Below are 18,454 nucleotides of genomic sequence, written 5' to 3'. Positions count from 1 at the left end.
AGTCGGACACGACTTAGCCACTAAACAACAATAAATTTTGTATTACTAACAAAAGGACTTTAGATCTAAAACAGCATTAAAGCAATTGGGGTATTTTCTCTGGTTTTCACAAAGATTACTTTATCTTTCCTTCTATTTTTTTTATCTTTCCTTCTATTTTTTTTATCTTTCCTTCTTTTTTTTTGTTAAGTCTTTATTGAAGCAGTTACAATACTGCTTCTGTTGTTTAAGTTTATAATTCTGTATCCACACAACCAAGGAAGACTTTAGAAAGACAGCAAAACTACAGCAAGATTCTGTTCAGCTCTCCAGAAGATTGTGTACCCATTGGATGTTGGGAGGGACAGGTATACAAGTCTTGAAACCATATCAAGAATAATCATATCAGAGTCACACCCCTGAGAAGGAAAGGTGACTAGTGACTAAGATTTCTTAACAGTTCAGAGGCCTTCCTCTCAATTTTCCAACCAACTTTCCCTCACCAAACTGGCCACAGATCCTCAAATAAAGAAAGTAGGACAGGGAGAGCAATTCAGAAAGACAAGGGGAGCAATGAGGAGAGAAGGAGATCAGAAGCAGCGCTGCAGCCCGACTACAAATCACTGCCCAAAGCAGGAAGAAAAAGCGAATGTCCTGAGAATTACAAAGGGTGGGAAGTATAGCATGTAGTTCTCTACAATTATTCAAGGAATGCAGGAGAAGAAAGAAGCCCGAGCGCTGAGCCCATGTGTGCCATGAGTACCTTGCCCACTCGCTGAAGGACAGCCATTCGTTTCTGGAAAATGAGATTCTGAAATCCATGGAGGCGAAAATGCACCGAGAGATGCTTGCTAAATCAAGGATATATGCTTTTCTCTGCCAGCCATAAGGTATTTTCAAGGGAGAGGAGTGAAAGGACCTTCTGAGACAAAGAAGACAAGTACTTTTTTCTGAAGACGCTGCTGCTCGGAGGCTGACCTCTGCTGGATCAACACTGGCATTCAGTGGCCGCAAGTCTCAGCGCACACCTCTTTGTCTCTAGAAGAGTTGCTATTGCTTTGGGTGAAGTAGCAATTCAGAACAGAACCATTTCTGTTGTCTGTAACTAAGGATCCCCAAAGACATGGTACTTTGTAATACAGAGTGAAGAACCAAAGGCTATAAAGAAGAAATGGAGGGGGTGCAGCTTAAGATTGGCTGTGGTTATTTATACTTCCTGTGGTATTACTGAGGAGAATGAAAATACAGAAGGGAGATGACTAGAGGTGGGGATGAAATTCCTATGTTTTTCACTGCCTGGGAATACTTGAAAAAGAAATGAGATTATTAGATAAAGTATTTCCATCTTAAAGCCAAAGCAATATTTTGGTATTATTGTTGGAACTGGAAACAAATTTCCATATGTACTTTTTTTTTAAGGGCATAAGAAGGTAAAATTAATGGAATTAATACAGCTTATGTAAGTAATTTACTTGAATTTAAGTTTGCTTTCTGAAGTGTGATTTTTAAAAACTGAATTTCAACTGCTAAATTTACACATGTGTTTTTGGAGAGATCATGAAATTGGTTCAGGTTCAACCCACAGCAAACATAAAGGGAAAAAAGGCATTCCACCCAAAATATTTTTACATCCTGTTGACTTAAACTGCTACAAATGTGATTTTCTGGCAAAATTCCAGAAAGTAAAATGACAGTAAATTCTTCCTAACTTAAAAAAGAAAGAACTATGCCTCCTCTGTGACAGAACACAAGTAAAAATGAATGGAATCATCTTAACCTTGTATCTTAGTTAGATCATACTGTCTCTCTCCAGGTCAAAGATCAAAAAGTAAAAAAAAAAACGAACTAGCTGCCAAGAGGCTCTTCTCTCATGGTTTAAATGTACTCATTGTCTGCTCTACATTTCCAGCTAAAAAAATACCCACAGAGAACAGTCACACACATTACCCCTCCCGTACCCCAAACCCTCCGGATAGAGCTCTGGTTGGCTCAGACACATGCACCAGCTCAGACTCACCTGTTTGGATGCGACGTGGGCAGCATGAACTGGAATTCCACCACGCAGGTGTTGTCCTTCAGCTGCCGGTGTTGTACGCTATTAAGTTCATAGGCGATATAAGCCCTTCGAACATACACCTGGTTAAAAAATAAGCCTCAGTAAATACACTTGAAACACAGAAACTCAGAGGTGTTTAGCCCAGGGAAAAGACAGTCCTAAAAAGAGACGTATGGTGCAGAAGAAGGTGGTCTCTGCTGACAGGAAGTCCCAGTGCCAAATACATACATACATGCCTTGCTTTAATTAATAAGGCTGGAGTCTTACAACTATACCCATGACTATAAATGGAAAGGAAACCAGCCTGCCTCTGCTGGACACCTCTAGGTGTGCTGAATGCCCTTCACACTAACCCAAACTCGAGAGAAACTTTGATCATTAGCAGAAGAGCGTACAGAACCATAACTATTAATTCATTACACATGATGATTTCAACAGAAGATAAAATCAGCGACTTCCCTGATGGTCTAGAGATTAAGAATCCACTTTCTAATGCAGGGGACATGGGTTTGATCCCTGGTCCAGGAAGATCTCACGTGCCCCCAGGGCAACTAACCCCATGTGCCACAACTACTGAGTCCACGTCCTCTGGAGCCTGCAAGCTGCACCTAGAGAGGAGCCCAAGCACCACAGCAATGATCCCACGTGCCACAATGAAGACCTGATGCAGCCAAATAAATGATTTTTTTGTAAAAAGAAGATAAAAGCAAACAGGGAGAAAAATGAGAGGTGCTGATTCTGGGCCACCTGAGGCGTGAAGATATAAAACAGAAACAACTGAAGTACAGTCTCACTCATTATCTTGTATCTTTCTCCTGTTTTCCTACTGGCCCAAATCAATTTTACATTGTTCATATCGCCCCAATCCTAAGCAAAATCTGAAGGCATAATTTGACATATAACATCTCAAATACACTAACTTGACTCAAAGAAACAGCAACAGGCTGTTTCTCAGGAAAACCTGTCAGTTCAACGTCATGAACTTCACGGCCAATCTGCCATGCACACACGATGGAACATAAAATCCTATCAGCACGTGAGGTATACAAGGAGACTTTGCATTAAATAGCATAAAAGCATTGTAGAACACTTAGATGTTTTCCAATTTCGGTATTTACTGAGTAGGATTCATGAGTCTCCCCACAGAATACAAATAAAGAGTAACTCAAAGGAGCGCACAGAAGACTGTAGTGGTGTCATATCACATAAAAATCATCTAAGACACTCCTTTTCCTCATCTCCAAAAAACATCTACTTGGCAAACTTTACAGCAGTATTTGGGGCCTGCAATTTTTATGCTTAATGAGTATGCTACAGTGGACACAGCAAAGTCTGTGAGTCAGAATGAGCTGGGTTCAGATGCAAACTCTTCCACTTATTATCCATGTGAATATAGGCAAGTCACTTAACTTCTCAGTCTTACTTTCTTCTACTTCATGAAGTATTTGGAGGACTAAATGAGAAAAATATAGTAAAGCACCTAAAGCACAGTTCATTAAACTTTCCTCCTCATGCTGAAATAGTTCATAATTTCGTAAGAACTGCTTGACAATTCAGAATATGACTAGAATCCATTTACTTGGCCCAAATCACAAAATGGTACTGTTCTGATCAGCCACATATTTTTTCACTTGTTGTGTTACAGGGCATCCTCATCACTCTGAAATGGAAGGATTCAAGTACCTGGAAAGTAGAACTGAAAAATGCTGGTAGCTGTGACTGGAACCCAGAAACTGGTGATTAGTTGAGTTGACACACTTGAATAAAAGCAAGACCAAAGTCCAGCATTTGTTTCAGAGGAAAAGACTCTACTCTTGAGAACCAACGTTAAGGCCAAAGAAGGACTAATAACAATAGCCAAGAAGGCAAAAGGAGTCGGCCAGAAACTGGGAAAAAGGTGACGTCATGTTACTATAAGAACCCACCTCCAGAGCTGCCATCCTCACGACCTGGTTACTGTGATAGAAGAAGTTTGGTAGGACATCAAAAATCGATGTTTCAGACAAGATGAGTTTCTAGAAGGTACAAAGACAAGTTTCAACCATTACATCCATAAGAGAACAATTCCAATGGACAATATTTAGCATTAGAAGCATCAGTGAAACTTTAAGCATTTTGTCTGCAAACTTATAAACTTATCTTCTCTTTGCATGAACTTACCTTCTCTCTGCCTTGGCTTCCTCAGATACAAAATGGGGAAAATAATAATACCTATCCTCAAGGGCTGTCGTGAGTGTTAGACAGTTATTATATGTAAAATTTTTAGACATGCATTAACAGTGCATTAATTATATGCTATTAAATGTTTATGACTATTATTATCCTTTCTGACATACAGCCAAACCTAACGTTTAATACATTGTCTCAGTACTCCACTATGGTAAACCATAGATTTGAACTATTTCAACTATGAACCAAATAAACAAAAATATCCTTCCCCTGACTCTGTCCCCACTTCCTTAGTTTCCCCAAAAGAAAATCTGAGAGAAAGCCGGAAGATATCCTTGGCTAGGTATGATAATATTATCATTATTTCCAAGTAGAAAAATACAAAATCATTCCTGACAAAATGATGTTTAAAAAACAACAGTCAAGGTTCTTTGAATTAGCAGTAAAATTAGCCAATATTCTTTTATAAAATTGGCTCTGTACAAAGCTTAACAGTAAGCATTAAAATAAAATTACATGATTATTTAACTAGCTTTTCCCTGTTTAACCTATTTATACATCTGATTCAAATATCAGAAACCAACCAGTACTACCACTTCATTGTGTCCTAGAACACTTTCTATATAAAAGCACAAGAGGTGAAGACCTCAATAGGACACTTCCATCAAGGCCAGCCTATGCAACTTTTAAGCTAAGCCACAATTCTAACAGCATTTTTATGGGGGGAAAAAAAGTACAAATTTTCTTATAAAGTCAAGGGATGAAACTTGATTACACAGAAAATCGTAATTGACTGAACTGATTACTTAATTAAACTATGCTTGGGAATAAAGGGGACAACAGTGCAGAGGGGTAGAAAAGGGCTGTAATGTATGTATACCTGCAGGTTCTCGATGCAAAACTGATGTCCGTACATGTCAATGGCTGATAGGAAGATAGACTCGACTTGGTTGTGGCGAAGCTCATATGATGGCAAATGGGAAGCAATAAGAACCTAGAGTGAGAGCAAAATAAGAGGCGTTAAGTTCCTGAGGGAGTGATTATTTTAGGCTCCTATTAGGCAGCTCTGATGCAAAAGCAATAAATATAAATCTGGGTGTGCAGGCATCAAAGATAAAACAGAGACTAAGTACCACAACTTCTGGGTCCCGTTAACAGAAAGCCAGGGCCACCAAGTACTGCGTCTCAGTTGACTCTCGCTATGGTTTGCGTGGTGAGCGATCTCCAGTGGGGGCCGGGGCAGGAAGGGAGGGCAGACAACCTCCATCAAGTGCCATCAGTGCTAGTGGTTTACCCCCGTGAAGCCGCTGGTCCTGGGGACCGCATGGCTAGCTGTTAATTGGGAATCAGGTCTGGCAGGGAGCAGCTGTGGGGAAGGTGGACGCTGCAGACGGTGCTCTTATAACTCTAAAGGGGAAAGACAGACTAGGAAAAGCTGCTCCGACAGCCCCAGGTACTTGGTAGAGGAGAGGGCATCAGAATGTGACACCCACACGTGTGAGGGGCAGAGAGAACGAAAGCAGTGTCGCAGACAAAGAGGGACACGGTGGGACCTGAATACCCTCAGCAGGTCGCTCAGAGGTTCAATAACTTTGAGTAATTCAGTGACATGGATACAATTGTAGAGAAAGCAGAAGGTCACTGAACAGCTTCAAATGCTGCTTCCTTGTCGATGCTCGCGCACTGGAACACAAAACAAAGGGAGTACCAAACCCTGGCTTCCCTGCTGAAACCTTTTGGAGTGGAAATGCAGACTACGGGGTGAAACGAACTGGACTGCTCTGGGGTTGCGCTGATTGTCAGCACCGAAGATTCATCTCATCCTCTTTTTGCCTTCCACACTTGATGTTTTGCTATACACTTAAAAGTTTCACCTGCTTCTAAGCTCCCTTTGTAAAGTAAGAAATATTACACCTGTTGTCTTCCTTCAGTTTCCTTTCCTCCGCCTGACCTAACAGGGAATGATAACAGGACTTTATGGTGGGGGCGGGCTCCTATTTTAAAGAAATTTGAGGTTAATCTTTTCCATTCTCTTTAAAGAAACATACAACACATGAGAACATTTGTTCTGAAGGCAATGAGATGTATGTGGGAAATTGGATGACCTTTGGAAGGTGCTGGGGAAGAGCTCATAGAACGGATTGCCCAACCTGTGAAGACCATGCCTCCCTCCAGATAACCAACTCACGTCCTTACCTGGCGTGCCCTCAGCGCCACCTTCGCGTTGGTGGTCTTGCTGAGTTGAGTTAGCTCCGTGAGGATATTCAGCAGCTCATCAGTGAGGGTGGGGTCCCGGCCACACAGCTGATCCTAATTGTTATGTGACAAAGAGCATACACATCCATGTTAAAAAGAACAAACGTGGAATTCTGCTCAATGTTATGTGGCAGCCTGGATGGGAGGAGGGTTTGGGGGAGAATGGATACATGTATATGTGTGGCTGAGTCCCTTCCCTGTTCACCTGAAACTATCACAACATTGTTAAATTGGATATGCTGCTGCTGCTAAGTCACTTCAGCTGTGTTCGACTCTTTGCAACCCTCATGGACTGTAGCCCACCAGGCTCCTCTGTCCATGGGATTCTCCAGGCAAGAATAGTGGAGTAGGTTGCCATTCCCTCCTCCAGGGGTTCTTCTCCACTCAGGGACTGAACCCGCGTCTCTTATGTCTCCTGTATTGGCAGGTGGGTTCTTTACCACTAGCGCCACCGGGGCAGTCCTAAATTGGCTATGCTACTGCTAAGTCACTTCAGTCGTGTCCGACTCTGTGAGACCCCATAGACGGCAGCCCACCAGGCTCCCCCGTCCCTGCGATTCTCCAGGCAAGAACACTGGAGTGGGTTGCCATTTCCTTCTCCAATGCATGAAAGCAAAAAGTGAAAGTGAAGTCGCTCAGTCGTGTCTGACTCTTAGCGACCCCCTGGACTGCAGCCCACCCACAGTACAAAATAAGCAGCTTAAAAAAAAAGAACTGAGGTGGTGAGATTTTTGAATTGGAACAAGGAAATAAAAACAAAGTAAAGAGAGCTGGATTCCTAAGATGCAAACATCCTGTTACCTTTATCCTAAACAGTGTGGTAAAGAGATTCCAGAGGAAGCTGCTGCCAAGGAGAAGCCCAAGGCTGTCAGCAAATCAGGCTCAAAATTCCTAATGCATTTCTTTATGAATCAACACTATACTTTAAACACGCAGAAGAAGTCATCAGAGAACATTAAAAAGGGACAAGGGATTCTGGGTAAAAAAATAACAGATGATGCCTCAAAGTTTTAAGAGGTTTTAAATAATATAAGGCCTAAAAGCTTTCTTGGTCCTGTTCCACTTTTGGAAAGAAGGAAGAATAAGGCAAAAGGAACCACTCCTGGTAGTTTTCATTTCACAAACCAAATGTTCAGCATCCCAGGAGGGCAAAGAACAGAAACATAAGCACAAATTATTCATTTAGAAACACACGCTGACAATTCTATACCCCAAATCATGTATCCTCCTGCTGTACCAAGAACCATTCATTCCATGATATCTAAATGTGGTGAATCCTTAGATGCATTAGAGGGGAAAACCAAGCTCCTACTATGTGATCCATGGTGTAACTCAGGACTGGGTCCTTAGTCTCCCCAAAATTAAAAAATCTTAACAACAACAAAAAATCTCTATCACATTTTGAGAAAACACATTTCTTCTCCAGTGCAGTATCAGTTTATGCCCTAAATTCAACCATTATCCATGTAATTTTCATCTAAACTGAAAAGAAAACTGCAGATGTAGTTTTTACAAATGCCTGTCATTCCTGAAATTTACAGAGCGATCAGTAACAGTAGTTCTTAATACCACGTCACATAGTTTCCTCTACCTAGAGTTTGAACAAATTGCCTTTATATGTTAGTCTTTTTTTTTTAATATTCTCCCTCACCCCACTATCAAATAGGACATGAAAGACAGCCAGATCCTATATGGCTTCCTGTTGCTGCCTTTTAATCTTTCCCCTTTCTCAATTATTGCCTTTTTCTTAAGGAATCTCCATTTCATCTTTAACCTTCCCCGTCTCAGGGATCCTCCTTATAGTCCTTCACCACAGCAGTACAGGTACAAGTGTGGGGCTTTGGGGACAGACATACATTTCCCAAGTGCTTTTTCTACAATCCCTACCACCTTCCATGTCACAGGGTAAACAGTTTTGGAGTACTCAATGCTAGCATGCTGGAAAGACAGCCTCTCAAACATTTGAAAGCAGGAAATACTTTCTGGTTCTCCAATCCATGACCATAGGTCTGCTCCAGAGTAGTAAACCACATGACGGTATTTACAGTTAAGAAAGTACAAGTAAGTATTGTTTTCACCCATGCCAACAAAGGTCTAGCCAAAGCTATGGTTTTTCCAGTAGTCACGCATGGATGTGAGAGTTGGACTATAAAGAAAGCTGAGTGCCAAAGAATTGATGTTTTTGAATTCTGGGGTTGGAGAAGACTCTTGAGAGTCCCTTGGACTGCAAGGAGATCCAACCAGTCCATCCCAAAGGAAATAAACCCTGAATATTCATTGGAAGGACTGATGCTGAAGCTAAAGCTCCAATCTTTTGGCCACCTGATGGGAAGAGCCGACTCATCAGAAAAGACCCTGAAGCTGGGAAATATTGAAGGTGGGAGGAGAAGAGGACGACAGAGGATGAGATGGTTGGATGACATCACTGACTCAATGGACATGACTTTGAGTAAGCTCCGGGAGTTGGCAATGGACAGGGAAGCCTGGCGTGTTGCAGTCCATGGGGTCGCAAAGAGTCGGACACGACTAAGCGACTGAACTGAACGCTTTACCTAACGTCTTTACCTAAGAGCATCTTTACCTAATGCTCCTAAGAAAGATAATCCTTTCTGAGGTACTTACTCCTCTGAGTGGAAGAAGAAAGTGACTGTAAATTCAGGGCTTGGTTGAGCATATGGTCACAGACTGAAGGACCTCTTCCTCCCATCCCAGGGCACAAAAGAAAGAGCAGGGAGAAAATATAATGAAGTCTCATCTCTTACTGAGAACTTAGGAGCAAAACAGAATTTCAAGGGAATATACAAAATCACCAACAGTGGAACTCCCTGGCAGCCCAATGGTTAGGACTCCACGCTTTCATTGCTGAGGGCCCAGATTTGATTCCTGGCTTCCCTAGTAGCTCAGAGGCTAAAGCGGCTGCCCACAATGCGGGAGACCGGGGTTCAATCCCTGGGTCGGGAAGATCCTCTGGAGAAGGAAATGGCAACGCACTCCGGTACTCTTGCCTGGAAAGTCCCATGAACGGAGAAGTCTGGTAGGCTACAGTCCATGGGGTTGCAAAGAGTCAGACACGACTGAGCGACTCCATTTCCTTTTCTTTTCTGGGGAACTGGGATCCTGCAAGCTGCAACGCGAGGCCGAGAATCAAACAAAATAAATAAAATCACCAGCAACAAGATCATAACAAAATGGAAGGAAAGAAGAGATAACAGTGGGTAGGGAAAACAAGATAAGCTTTTCCTACCTAAATCCCTCTTTACCTAATGCTCCTAAGAAAGATAATCCTTTTGAGGTACTTACTCTAGTCTTCAGAACTACCCTCTGAAAGATCCCAAAACCTAAGAGATGGTTGGGGTAACAGAACTCAGCTATCCACCAGGGAAGCCCACTCTGCAAACAGTCGGGCTAAATTCTCAATACAACAAAAACAAACACAAGCCAACAATAAAAGTCAACACAACAAAACAGAAACACCAGCCACCTACTCAAGCTATATAGGATTTGATATGGACTGGTTACCCTCAAAAGGAAATCCAGGTTTACCTTTCCAGATTACATTAAAATAATCAAATAAAAGTGGAGTTATCAGCTGTCTAACTATGTATCACATTCTAACTAAAGCACACACACATAAAACTACTGAAAAGTAAAACTTTTTCATTTCTTCTTTCTACTATGAGAGAGAGAGGGTGAGAAAGGGGGTAGGGAAGCTTGCTTTCTGTAAGAAAAGTGAACTATGGAGGTTGGAAAAAATCATAGGGAAGTAATTATTCATTCACGATCACCAACTGACAATCTTCCTGAGCTCCCGGTGAGAAAGTGCAGAAACCAGAGCTTTCTGGACTGTGGAATATCAAACACAGTATGAATAAACCACTACTTCCATTAATTTATCATGCCTTGACTACTATATCCTTCTACTCTTCTATATGTTCATTCTATTCATTTTTGAGAGTTTGATATTGAAACTCCAACTGGAAATCTTAATTTATCTACTAAAGAAAATAATTATATTAGAAAGCAGAACTATATATGACTTTGTTCTGTATTTTCTACGTCTCTTGTAAACGTGTTATTGTACTTTCATAATTTAAAAAATAAAAGAAAAAATTAAAAATAACTTGAAAATTTTGCATTCGTATATTATTTTCTCCATTGTCATCACTAGAACTTAGGAAAAGACTGGCAATAGAAAATTGTCTTGTAGAGTAATCTTCTCAACCCTCTCCTGACCTTAGCCTCAACACAGAGTTCAGGTCCTGAAAGAAACCATGAGGGACGGAAGATGATTCTGTTATCAGAACCACCCATCCTAAGATGTAAACATCCAAGAGGAAGTTTATGGGCCTCTGGCCTAGAGACAGATGTCCTTTGGGCCACTGGAGAGCCCAACATCCCCATCTGACTCTGCTGAACAGTCTGTAACAGTTAACACTAAAGGGTGATGGTGCCAGCATGTCTTTCCTCAATGCAGAGAGGCAGGTTCATTTAACGAGCCTACTTCCTGGCTTGGGGCTTACCTGCATAAATCTGCAAGCCAAGATGAAAATTATTCAGTAATGGTTAAGGTTGGTAGCACACACCTATTTCTTGTTTTCATTCTTAACCTGGGTGGCACCTAATCACAAGGAATAGCTCAGATTTGCAGAAATATAACAAGTATGCTTAAATGTCAACCCTTCCACCAAGGTTATGCAGCTGACTTCCAGGAGAGCCCCATACAGACAACTTGATCCTCACATCCTCAGATCTGAAGGCAATCCAAAATGAGAAGAATGTGCTGTAATGGGTAATGTTCTCGACACATTAACTACTGTCCAGCTGGGTGAGGCACCAATCCCCAAACCAAAAAGGGACTGGCAACTTCTTCTGGTCACAGCTAGATGTTTTTAAAATTCTTTAATTGGAGGAAAACTGCTTTACAATGTTGCTTTGGTTTCTGCCGTACAACAACACAATTCAGTCATAATTATACATATATCCCCTTTTTTTGAGTCTCCCTCCCCTCCCCCATGCTAACCCCTCTAGGTCATCACAGAGCACCAGGATCGGGTCCCTGTGCCATTCAGCAACTTCTCACCAGCTCAAAAATGCTGTGGGGCAGGTTTAACAAGAAATGTTAATATCACCCTTATTCAGTAAACCTGGGTTTACTGAGAAAGGCTTTTTCTCCTTTATTATATATTGAACAAAATTATTTGTGGTTATGTTGAGAGAAGGATAGAAGGGTGTTTAAATGCTCTGGGCTTCCCTGGTGGCTCAGTGTAGAGAGTCCGCCTGCAATGCAGGAGATCTGGGTTTGATCCCTTGGTTGGGAAAACGCCCTGGAAGAGGGCATGGCAACCCACTCCAGTATTCTTACTTGGAGAATCCCTGTGGACAGAGGAGCCTGGCAGCCTGCATTCCTTGGGGTCCCCAAGAGTCAGATACGACTAAGCGATTAAGCGCAGCACAGTTTAAATCGAATCAGAGGCTTACAGGCGCGCCGCTACTCCTAGCGAAGCATGAGCCATAACACATTCATGTGGACCACACCAGAAGTAAGACGGAAGTAGTGAGGGAAGACTACTCAGAATCAAGGTGGGTACAAGACACATACTCTTACATCTAGAGCTGTGAAGAGGTTGATCCTTTTCATCAGCACAAAATTTGGCTAAAGAGTCCCTCAAACATCTCTGAGCAAACATAAACAATGTCCTAAGCGTTTTCCTATAAAATTAAGCAATAAGAGCTTTCAAAAAATAAACTTCCTTTGTTTTCAATGTGGCAAACTGTTCCTCCACATGGAGAAAACTGGACAAGACTTTAGCGTTTTACTTGATATCTTGCTCTCCAGATACAGCGAAAGATGGGACGAAATTTGCTAGTGAGACTATGAGGCAAGTGATGCCACCACCTGGAAGGCAGGGTGGCCTCCTCGGAGCAGCTCACATTCTGCAACATTGATTCACAGAGGCTTGATCTTCTTGATTCCCGCCCTCTAGGTTCAAAAGTCCCAGACATCATCGTCTAGTTCAGCAAAGCATACCATTGACAGTCCTACTTCTAGAAAGCAGAGATGGGAATGCTGGGCACCTAACCACAATCAGGAAGCCAAAGTAAGCAAAGAAGGGGGAACCAGCAGAGAATGCAACCTGGGGGAATGGAACGCTGACATAGCCAGGTAATAGCCGTTAGAGAGAGTAACCCAAACAGCTGAAATGATTTTTACCAGCTACCCCTACTAATGCAGATGTGGGGTGGGGGACTGGACCCCCCCAAAAGAAAGCAGATCCAAAGAAGGCAGATAGGAAAGCAGCCCTGTTTCAGCCTTCATCCCTGCTCCCCAAGTCACTGCTAGCCAATCCTCAGCTCAGTCACAGCAATTAACTTCTTGTTTTCCAGATCTCTGGGACGAGGTCAAAATAACTGATATTTCAAAAGCAATTTAATGATATAAAAGCCTACCGATGTTTACTAAGTTCTCTTTTGTTTTTTTTTAAAGACAAATGTGAAATGCCAAAAGAAAGGAAAGGAAGAATCCATCTTTCTGGTTCACATCTTCAACCTTCCTCCTCCTCCCCCCTCCCTCTCCACCCCTCCTCCCCCCCTCCCTCCCCCTCCTCCTCCTGTCCTTCCTATTCATCTAAACCAAAACACTAAACAAACGACTCTTTTCTCCAAAGAGCTCAGCCTGTTGGAAAGAAAGTTTGGGTACCATCCACGCTGGTAAGAAGTAATCAGGATGACAAGGTGGGGAAAAAACAAGAACTAGCAGCAAGCCAGAGTCCCATTGGCTTCTGCCTGTCCTGACTGGCAAAAGCAGAAAGCACAGCCTCAAACCAGCTCTCTGACAGGGCCCAACGCCTCTGCAGCACCCCCCGTGTAATTACACACTTGAGTGACTGGACTCTGAAGAAAATTGAAGGCCTGAGCTCCGAACAGCTGCCATTTTCTCTCTCCATCACACCAGCGTGATTACTTGAGAAATGAACAGCCCCGGCTCAAAGCTACTCCAGAATTCTCTGAGGAAATATGGCTCCGTGTTCCAATAATGAGATTCTTAAGGCAAGCGTTACTTACAATCACTCCGCAAAAGGAGCGAGCCGAGCCCCTATATCTTACAAATTAGAATTTAAGAAACCCAGCGACAGTCTTGGACAATCATTACTCTTCTGCTGCTCCAAGGTTTCTGGGCTTTGGTCTATTTTTAGTGCAGAAAAACTGTTAAGTCCTTAAAAAGGTAATCATAATAACATGAAAACTCACTATAATTAGCTTCCTAAAACGGCAAATTCTACCCCATTTTTAGGTCCAAACTGACAGATTCTTCCACATCCTCCTCATTGCCCTTTCCTGCCAGAAAAGTCTTGGCTTTAACCAAATGAGAATTAGCAATCCCTTTTATTAAAATTTAAGAAAAAAATCTAATTAGTCAGAGGTTTCTTCCCTCTTCCGATTGAGAGAAAGAAAATCAGCAGGTTGCCAAAGGTAATATCTTCTTTGCTGAAACCTATCACTTGGAGAAGTTGAAATATTACATTGTGCTGATATTTTTTTTTCCTTTCAAATGCATCTGCTGGTTTCCCCACCGTCTAGCCATTCTAGGGTAGCAAAGGTAATGAACTCTCCCTATGATTACATATTTTTTAAAGTGGCTATTTCTAAAAAATGTTATATCCTCCAGAGCTGGCCACCTAGGCAGATAACTGAGAGAGTGGCGCTGTTGTTAACCAGAGATGTGAAGTAGATAGTTTCCCTTCACTCTGAACCATGAAATAAAATATAGCAGAAGATGTGTAGTTTTTTTTCCTCCAAGAAGAAAGGATGGAATTAAGGTACCAAGGATGCCAATCCCACGAAAAGGCAAGAAAGAAAACCACAGGAGCAAAAAGGTAATATAGTCTTCCCAAAACACAAACATGTAGCAGCAAGGCAATTAATTGTTCATGGAGTAGGAAATTGTTTGTGGAATGGGACTGGTGGGGGTAGGTTTCTAAGACTAGTCCTATTGTCCTCTGATTCCTAGAATGAGCCAGATAAACCGACCAGTGGAGAACTTACAAATCATCTTTAAAAATCCTTAAGCCCACAAAAATTCTACCCACTGGTCAAATGTACATCAGTCCCACTCATGTTTACTAGTCTCACTTCTCATTGCCTCTTTCTACTAATTCTCAAATTACTGAGTTATGGGGACAAAAGCATGTATCTACTACCAGTACAATAATCTGAGCTTAGACGTCCATATAAACAAGACAGAAAGGGATCAAAGAAGATGAAGAATAAACTTAAGTTTCTGGAGTCGGGGAGGAACAGTACTAGACTTCTAACAGTTGTTTTTTGTTATGAAGTTTTGGATATGAGAGCCATTGCTGACATTCATAGAACAAACAAAAGTTATAATGGGACAGTACACTGGCTAGATAGGGCTTCCCTGGTAGCTCAGTGGTAAAGAATCCGCCTGCCAATGGAGAAGACATGTTTGATCCCAGAGTAGGGAAGATCCCCTGGAGAAGGAAATGGCAGCCCACTCTAGTATTCCTGCCTGGGAAACCCCATGGACAGAAAAGCCTGGCAGGCTACAATCCCTGAGGTCACAAAAGGGTCAGACATGACTTAGCAACTAAACAACAACGTTGGCTAGATAAGACTCCATTTTAAAGCTACTGTCATGAGTGACAACAGGAATGGGGAAACATGAGGCAACTTTAAGTAGAGTCAAGGGCTTTGAGTTCTTGTGTAAGATGATATGAATAAGCCTCTTCAATAAATGGTGCTGGGAAAACTGGACAACTACATGTAAAAGAATGAAATTAGAACATTTCTTAACACCATACACAAAGATAAACTCAAGGTGGATTAAAGACCTAAATGTAAGATCAGAAACTATAAAACTCTTAGAGGAAAACATAGGCAGAACACCCAATGACATAAATCAAAGCAAGATCCTCTGTGACCTACCTCCTAGACTAATGGAAATAAAAACAAAAGTAAACAAATGGGACCTAATTAAACTTAAAAGCTTTTGCACAGCAAAGGAAACTAAAAGCAAGGTGAAAAGACAACCCTCAGTACGGGAGAAAATAATAGCAAATGAAACTGACAAAGGATTAATTTCCAAAATATACAAGTAGCTCATAAAACTCAATACCAGAAAAACAAACAACCCAATCAAAAAATGGGAAAAAGACCTAAAACAGACATTTCTCCAAAGAAGATACACAGATGGTCAAGAAACACATGAAAAGATGCTCAACATCACTCATTATTAGAATGCAAATCAAAACTACAAAGATTTGAATGCAAATCAAAACTACAATCACCTCACACCAGTCAGAACGGCCATCATAAAAAAGTCTACAAACAATAAATGCTGGCGAGGGTGTGGAGAAAAGGGAACGCTCTTGCACCGTTGGTGGGAATGTAAATTGATACAGCCACTATGGAAGACGGCATGAAGATTCCTTACAAAACTACGAATAAAACCACCTTGTGACCCAGCAATCCCACTCCTAGGCATATTCCCTGAGGAAACCAAAACTAAAAAAGACACATGTATCCCACTGTTCACTGCAGCACTATTTACAGTAGCTAGAACATGGAAGCAACCTAGATGTCCATCGACAGATGAATGGATAAAGTTGTGGCACATATACACAACGTAATATTACTCAGACATAAAAAGGAACACATTTGAGTCAGTTCTAATGAGGTGGGTGAACCTAGAGTCTATTATACAGAGTGAAGTAAGTCAGAAACAGAAAGAGAAATATCATATTCTAACGCATATATACTGAATCTAGAAAAACCGTACTGAAGAATTTATTTACAAGGCAGCAATGGAGAAACAGACATAGAGAACAGACTTATGGACATGGGGAGAGGGGAGGAGAGAGTGAGATGTATGGAAAGAGTAACATGCAAACTTACATTGCCATACGTAAAATAGACAGCCAATGGGAATTTGCTGTATGGCTCAGGAAACTCAAACAGGGACTCTTTATCAACCTAGAGGGGTGGGATGAGGAGGGAGACAGGAGGGAGGCTCAAGAGGGAGGGGATATATGTACATCTATGGCTGATTCATGTTGAGGTTTGACAGAAAACAACAAAATTCTGTAAAGCAATTATCCTTCGATTAAAAAATAAATTAATTTTTTAAAATGATATGAATAATTGGCAGAACAATTCCTTCCCAACTGGAGCAGGTTCCTTCAGGTCAAGGACAAAGATGGATGTGGGAAACTATCAACCCACAACCCAAGCCCCACTCATTCCAGAATCACATAAGATAGGAGCTTTTCCTCTGAACATAGCCATCACAGGGAGAAACACTTTTTTTCATATCATCAACCATCCTTACAGGTTCTGAAAAATGGTACTCACAATAAGCATCGTGACCAGAAGATTCTTCTTGGTGACTTGAGCGTGAGAGAAGATGTAGTTCAGTACAGTGTTCATATCACTCTTGTTCTCCTCCCGGAGGGCAAACACGCATTTGTCATAGTGACCTACAAGTAGCAAAAAGAACTGGTCATCAACCCACGTACGCACATTCACATTTACATGCTATTAAGAAAATTAATAAGCAGTGAGAAGAAACATGTTGAGAATTTTCTTAGACAGATTTCTATAGAATTAGCAGTGTGGTTTATTAAGAACAACTCTGGGCTAGGAGTCAGGTAATCTGGTATAAAAGCCCTGGGCTCAAAGCTTAGCTCTGTTACCAAATTGTGATCCACTCCTGGGCAAATCTCTTCACCTCTCTAAGTCTTATTTTCATTTAAAAAATTCGACAGGTGGGGAAGGGTGTGTCTTAGGGCCAGAGATTCCCACCCCCGACCCTTACTCTAAACTCTCTTATTTAGCTTCCTGCAACGGTTTCCTTGGGCTTCCCAGGTGGTGCTAGTCGTAAAGAATCTGCCCGCCAACCCTCAAGAGACATCGGTTTGATCCCTGGGTTGGGAAGATCCTCCGGAGTGGGAAATGGCTACCCACTCGAGTATTCTTGCCTGGAGAATTCCCTGGACACAGGACCCTCGTGGGCTACATCCATGGGGCTGCAAAGAGTTGGACAAGACTGAGCACACAACCTGAGCAATGTGGTTTCCTTAGAAGAGAGGGTTCAGCTACTTAAAAAGAAACATCAACACCATTAACCCCAGCTAGAGATTCTGGTTCCCTGTTTGACTCACTGAAACTGTTTCACCCCAACTAGAAGGCATGGTTTTAGTTCAAAACTAAAACACCCAAACTTATCAATATCCACAAGAAGGATGGCTGCTTCCTCTGGAATCAATATTTTCCCTTGTAAGTCCACAAAGTAGTTAAGCAATGCCTAGGAATTCCAAATCCAAACTAAGGCATAGATCAGGCAGAACCCTGCATGAAGGTAAAAGGTCTGTAGGGAGAGTCCAGTTATGCATATTTTCACTGGCCTTTCACAAGGCCACCAGGGGCAGGTTAGTTCTCACTTGCAGAGCTGTTTTGCAACAGAAGCGTAAGACTCAGGTATACCATAGTGACTTCTACCATGAGATATAAGTAATATTCAGTTCTTTAGAAAACAGCTTACCTCAGAATTAAATTTACAAGTAAAGGACAATGAGCATCTAAATAGTCTCAAGGGTCAGAATTTTTACGAAATCATGAAAATACTAAAGGATTATCACCTAGTTCAGACTGCATGTTAAGTTACAAACCAGAACAGTGGCATTCAAACTGCACTGCCATGGATTCCTAGAACATCAAGTACAATCAACCAAGGCAACTCTGCTTTTATCTGTTTGTCTGTTTGTTTTTAAGATTATTTTGATGTGGACCATTTGTAAAGTCTTTATTGAATTTGTTACAATATTGCTTCTATTTAATATTTTGGGTTTTTTTGGACCGGAGATGTGTGGAATCTTAGCTCCCCAACCCGGGATCAAACTCATACACTCTGCATTGAAAAGCAAAGTCTTAACTGTTAGACCACAAGGGAAGTCCCTTATCTGTTTTAAATATTAGTGA

At 41.6% G+C, this 18,454-nt stretch overlaps 1 protein-coding gene across 8 annotated transcripts in view; it reads right to left on the bottom strand.

The window, feature by feature from the left end:
- The window catches only part of ACACA (acetyl-CoA carboxylase alpha), a 277,322-nt gene that overhangs the window by 124,591 nt on the left and 134,277 nt on the right, over positions 1-18,454 (bottom strand). For 7 of the 8 annotated variants that reach the window (XM_081584563.1, XM_081584561.1, XM_081584562.1 and 4 more), the window contains 5 exons: positions 16,829-16,953; positions 6,401-6,514; positions 5,085-5,198; positions 3,961-4,050; positions 1,997-2,115 (listed from right to left, as the gene is read on the bottom strand). In XM_081584563.1, coding sequence (XP_081440689.1) covers positions 1,997-2,115; positions 3,961-4,050; positions 5,085-5,198; positions 6,401-6,514; positions 16,829-16,953 — 562 coding nt within the window. Of the gene's footprint in view, positions 1-1,982; positions 2,116-3,960; positions 4,051-5,084; positions 5,199-6,400; positions 6,515-16,828; positions 16,954-18,454 lie in introns of all 8 variants that reach the window. The other variant, XR_014080652.1, reaches the window with a different exon arrangement.

The sequence above is a fragment of the Giraffa tippelskirchi genome, chromosome 3 (genome assembly GCF_054371585.1).
Source record: "Giraffa tippelskirchi isolate mGirTip1 chromosome 3, T2T-mGirTip1v1.2.pri, whole genome shotgun sequence".
Taxonomy (NCBI): domain Eukaryota; kingdom Metazoa; phylum Chordata; class Mammalia; order Artiodactyla; family Giraffidae; genus Giraffa; species Giraffa tippelskirchi.
This window is presented reverse-complemented; position numbering and strand designations above follow the sequence as displayed.